Here is a 5541-nt window from a genome sequence, read left to right as displayed (position 1 = left end):
TTATTTGCTTGAGAAAAATACAATCTTCTTTGCCCTGTCCATGAAGGCTCGCTTGACTTGCTGGTTTCTTAGGCTGTAAATAAAGGGGTTCAGCATGGGGGCTACTGAGGTGTTTAGCACAGCAACACCCTTGCTCAGAGACACTCTGTCTTTTGCTGCTGGATTAATGTACATGAAAATGCAGCTGCCATAGGAGATGGAGATGACAATCATGTGGGATGAGCAGGTAGAAAAGGCCTTTGTCCTCTGACTAGCGGAAGGAATCCTCAAAATTGTTCTAATGATATATATGTAGGACAGAATTATTAATGCCAAAGTGAACAGTAGAGTAAACACAGCACAGGAAAAACCCACTGTCTCTAGGAATTTTGTGTCTGAACAAGAAAGGTGTAGTAAGGGAAAATAATCACAGGTAAAATGGTCTATAACGTTGGACTTACAGTAATCAAGCTGTATGAACAGCATGAGTGATGGGAATATGATTAAGAATGAAGCCAACCAAGAGGCAAATACAAGGAGTATGCAGACTCTGGGATTCATGATGGTCATGTAATGCAGAGGCTTGCAGATGGCAATGTAACGGTCATAGGACATGGCAGCCAGAACGTAAAATTCAGTGACTCCCAACAGAATGAAAAAAAACAACTGAGCCATACAGTCATTAAAAGAAATGGTTTTATCTCCTGTAATCAGGGTGCCCAGGAACTTGGGTATGCTGACAGTTGTGAATGAAACCTCTAGCAAGGAGAAATTTCTGAGGAAGAAATACATGGGAGTCTGGAGGTGGGAATCCAGCAGGGTAAGGGTGATAATGGTCAGGTTCCCAGTGATGCTGAGCATGTAGGTGATGAGCAGAAAGACAAAGATCACCCCCTGAAGCTGTGGATCATCTGACAATCCCAGGAGGATGAACTCTGTTATTTCTGTGTGGTTTTTCATTTCTTTTCTTCTTTTGTATAGACTAGAGGAGAAAACACATACAGAAGGATTAGAGAAAGGGGATTACATATAGGAAGCTGCTCGGGTTGGTCTGTGGAAGTAAACTAATTTAATTTAGTTTAATTTAAATTAATTTAATGTAAGAGAACTTTAAGAAAACTTAATAAAAGTAGGTGACATGTTGAAAGTAAATTTTTACCCTGTGCCACACTCTGTGTTTTACATAGAATGTTTCTTCATGAAACCTTCATTTCACTGATTGGGAACTGATTCTAAAAAGATTTTTAAAACTCTTATCTGCAATGCATGCCCTACATGAGAAGAACAGGAATTTTAACCCAGGTTTTTCTGAATATTTGATAACTGGAATAGAAATGCTTCCTGTTGACTCTTCAGAGTAATTCCCTGATGGATTCCCTTCCCATTGAGAAAATCTTTGTCCTCTTCCAACCACAAATTGTCTCATTTCCTCATTTCTGTCACATGAATTAGGTGTATTATTACTAAGTATTATTAGTATTAGTATTAGCATTATTACTTAGAAGTATAACATAGAAAAGACAGTATGTTTATAGGGAGGTCACTCAACTGGGGCTGTGACCAAAATTTGAAAGTCAATGAAGTTCAATTTTTAACATTGTGACAAAATTCCAAAGTTTTTACTCTGGCTCACATTCTTCTTTTCCAACCTCCTGTGCCTTATCTGAAGCCACAGTTAATGAATTCTTTGACATGATGTCCTCGGACTATAGAAAGCGCAGAGTTGACAGAAGGCACGGTAGAAATTTAGCAGGTCGATTTACACATTCATGGGCTAAAGAAGCAATGTATTTATATCTAAAATTATTTTATAGAACATTTTTTCCTTCAGAGTTTCTTCTATCTAAATGTTGTTGGTATTATTCTTTATATATGAATTCTGCTTTCTATCCCATATTATAATTTTATATCTTTCCTTTTATCTACATATTTATAGAAGCTTTATTATGTCAACACCTTGGAGTACAGGATAAGACAGCCCATGAAATCCCTTTATATTCTTTTCCTGAATAATAATAACTTAAATAATACAATGCATTTTAAAGTGAAGTTAAATTTTTCTCAGTAAATCAAACCAGTCCATTATCATATCCCTCAATCTGTGTATTCTCACTAAATAGTACAGTGTTCAATTCAGAGTCATGAAGGAAGTTTTGCAATAGGATATTTAGTTTAAGATGTAGACTTATTGATTACTGGTATATAATACATCATAATACTGTGAAGTTTCTTGATCTCTTTTTCCCCTACATGTTTGAGTTCTCTTTTCACTCACTTCACACTGTTTAGCAAAGAAGTGTTGCTGTTGATTAACGCAAATTCCAACGAAGATGGATAGTGCCAATGCTATGGTGAAAGCATGTGAAAGTCACAGGAAATGAACATTTCTTTTGGTATTTCTCAGGACTAGAGGAAGCAGGCTGAAGGGCTTTTAAACAGACAATACAGTGACATATTTTGTAAACAAACTTATGGCAGTTCAAATGTATGATCAATATTTCAATCATAGCAGTCATTGTTCTCAATGAATAATCCTCAATAATTAACACTGTGTGTACACTCTTTGATCTGTAAGTTATTTCTGTGATGTTTTTGGTAGAGTCATGAAAAATATATCCAAGACTCTAAAAGATTATTTCAAGCTTTCCTTCCTAACTACTTATCCATGTTTCTTTTACCCAGTCATATGTAACTTATGTTCACAAGATTTGTAGTCCCATTTGCTCCTTTCTTTTCTTTTTTTTAAATTTTTTTTAAAGATTTCATTTATTTATTTGACAGAAAAGTAGGCAGAGAGGCAGGCAGAGACAGAGAGAGAAGGAAGCAGGCTCCCACTGAGCAGAGAGCCCGATGTGGGGCTCAATCCCAGGACCCTGGCATCATGACCTGAGCTGAAGGCAGAGGCTTTAACCCACTGAGCCACCCAGGGGCCCCTGCTCCTTTCTTTTCAATGAATTCTACTCTGTCATGGATATCTATCTAATTGTTGAATCAAGTGTGTCATTCATTGAAAGTGAAAATTAACATATTGTATAAACAAGCTACTTGCTATTTTCACCCACAAATTAACACACAATTTTCTAATTCTCTTTCTCTCTCACGTGACACTCCTTTTCTTGGTGTTAGATTTAGATGTGAGGCTAATTTGTTAAATAAGAGAACAAAATATTGGTTTAATGTGGTATCTTGAGTAATAATTTGGTTTTATAACAACCACTAACTTTTTTTTTTCTGGAATGATTCACTCCATTCCTGACCATGTTTGCTTACAGCTAATGTTATGCAAGAACTTTATGGTGAATATAAAAAATCTCATGAAGGACCAATTTAGTTTCTTTTTTTTTCAGATTATTACTTTAGTAAATGTCTCAGAATATTCCTCAAATTGGATCAGAATCTTTTTTCCCTCAGTACCCTGAAAAAAATTACCTGTTTTTTTTCCTAATAGAAAGGGAGAATTTGGATCCCAAATCAGATGAAAGCATCAACCAGTATGAATAGGAATAATGAAGGGAAAGCAGTAATCATAAATTACTCTCAAAATCTGTAGGTTTTCATAAAGATATTCTACATATATCCTGATTATCTCAATTTGTTAACTAGGTATCTATATTTGGGTATAATTTTTAATGTAAAGAAGGAAAGGAATTCTTCAAAAACATAAAGCATCAGACCTTAATATTTAGTTATAAGGAATGATACTATTGGGGCACTTGTGGGCTTTGCCTTCAAAGAGAAATGGATTAAAAATGCAACTCATAGTATTGTGACTTTGGACAAGTTACTTAATCTCTCTGAATTTTACTTTTTCCTTCATTTAAAAAATAGGAATAGGGACGCCTGGGTGGCTCAGTTGGTTAAGCAGCTGCCTTCAGCAGAGGTCATGATCCCAGCGTCCTGGGATCGAGTCCCACATCAGGCTCCTTGCTCGGCAGGGAGCCTGCTTCTCCCTCTGTCTCTACCTGCCATTCTGTCTGCCTGTGCTTGCTCTCTCCCCCTCTCTCTCTCTGATAAATAAATAAAATCTTTAAAAAAAAATAGGAATAATAATTCATGGAATAGTCATAAGTACAAATTTAAGAATAAGTAAAATTAAATCATATAAAATCTGTATAAAATGTACTCCCAAACAGTGGTTAATATTATCTTTATTCTCCCCAAAATAAAGTCAATGAACATATTTGAGGAATATAGTCCCATGTTAAACACCAAAACCATTTTTGAGACAGTGAAAGACTGCAGGCACTTATCTCATTTACTCAGTGTGAGTTATCTATGTTAATTTGAAGACACTGACAATGAAAGAGATTAAGTATAATAAGCAAGATCAGACATCAGATGTTAGCTGATAGTAGAATTGGAATTCCTAAGTCTTTCTGCTTGAAACCAGCACATTTACTACTTATTAAACATGTATTCAATGAGGAAGATCAAATTGAGAGACAATAATTGTATGAAAAGTAATAGAGGAATAAAATATTATGACAAACAGGAAATGTAACATACTCATTTTTCATAATCCTTGATAAATACAGCTGACATAAGAAACCCAAATTATTCTATGTATTCCAAAATAAAGTTAAGGTAAACATTAATGAATCAGTGCTAAGAAAAAGAAATTTTCTGTTGACTACAACTTTACAATCTTACCTCTATTTGTCACACAAATGACATCATCAGCTGGTTGAAATGGTTAAAAAAAATAAGCAAAATAACAACTATTTCAGTTTTAGGTTAAGAGATTCAGTATTTTAAAAACCAGTATTTCTCAATACATTGGAGCTACTTTATTTCTGTAACTAATATTCTTTTACACACTTTTCCCTATAGCTATGGGAGCAAAATTAGTGAAGAGAAGTTAGATTTGGAGTTACTTTGGACCTTTTGGAAGAAGATTTCATGTGGATTGTCTCTTGCCTAATGCACATGTTTTATTTAACATATATACACATGTCTCAGAGCAGATACTCCAGTGAATCAAATGTGCCAACAAGGGCCTAGAGGAAAATACACTAAGGATTGTACAAATGTTATCAACAGTTGCACCAATATTGGAACCAGACACTTTTGGGATAATGCCAAAAGAGATAGAAAGTGCATAAGAAATCAGCTAGAAGCACATGGAATATTTTGCATATAATCTAAGTGAGAAAATAACTAAATGTGCACAGCTTTTTGGGGAACATTTACTGAATTTCCTGAATCAGGATTTCTCTCAAGAATAGAATCTCCCATTTCTTCTTTTGCTGAGTAAAATACTGGGACAACTTAATCTTATATGAAAACATTACATTTTTATCATACTAAAACATCTCCATAAAAGTGGCACTCCAAGCTAGTAGGTATCAAATAAAATATACAAAAACGCTGAATATAGAATGATAACAAGAATGCAGGGAATGATCCCAGTCTTTTGGTACTGGTTGAGACCTGATTTGTGACCCAAGATGTGATCTATTCTGGAGAATGTTCACTAGAGAAGAATGCATATTCTGTTGTTTTGGGATGGAATGTTCTGAATATATCTACAATGTCCATCCAGTGAGTCATTTAAGGCCTTTA

At 34.9% G+C, this 5541-nt stretch overlaps 1 protein-coding gene across 2 annotated transcripts; it reads right to left on the bottom strand.

Annotated features, from left to right (window-relative positions):
- On the bottom strand, positions 1 to 4902 carry LOC309869872 (olfactory receptor 6C1-like; the record flags this gene model as incomplete). Of its 2 annotated transcripts, XM_082741647.1 has the most annotated exons (3): positions 4861 to 4902; positions 4630 to 4659; positions 1 to 961 (listed from the first exon to the last, which is right to left on the bottom strand). In XM_082741647.1, exon 3 carries the CDS (start codon positions 937 to 939, stop codon positions 1 to 3), a length of 939 nt encoding a protein of 312 aa, XP_082597773.1. In that variant the 5' UTR covers positions 940 to 961; positions 4630 to 4659; positions 4861 to 4902. The 2 variants fall into 2 exon arrangements, with proteins under 2 accessions (XP_082597773.1, XP_082597772.1); XM_082741646.1 differs by having other exon boundaries at positions 4630 to 4902.
- Positions 4903 to 5541: the final 639 nt, after the last annotated feature.

Source organism: Mustela nivalis (assembly GCF_964662115.1).
Source record: "Mustela nivalis genome assembly, chromosome: 7".
Taxonomy (NCBI): Eukaryota; Metazoa; Chordata; class Mammalia; order Carnivora; family Mustelidae; genus Mustela; species Mustela nivalis.
The sequence above is the reverse complement of the archived record's forward strand: the minus strand, read 5'-3'. Positions and strand labels throughout refer to the sequence as shown.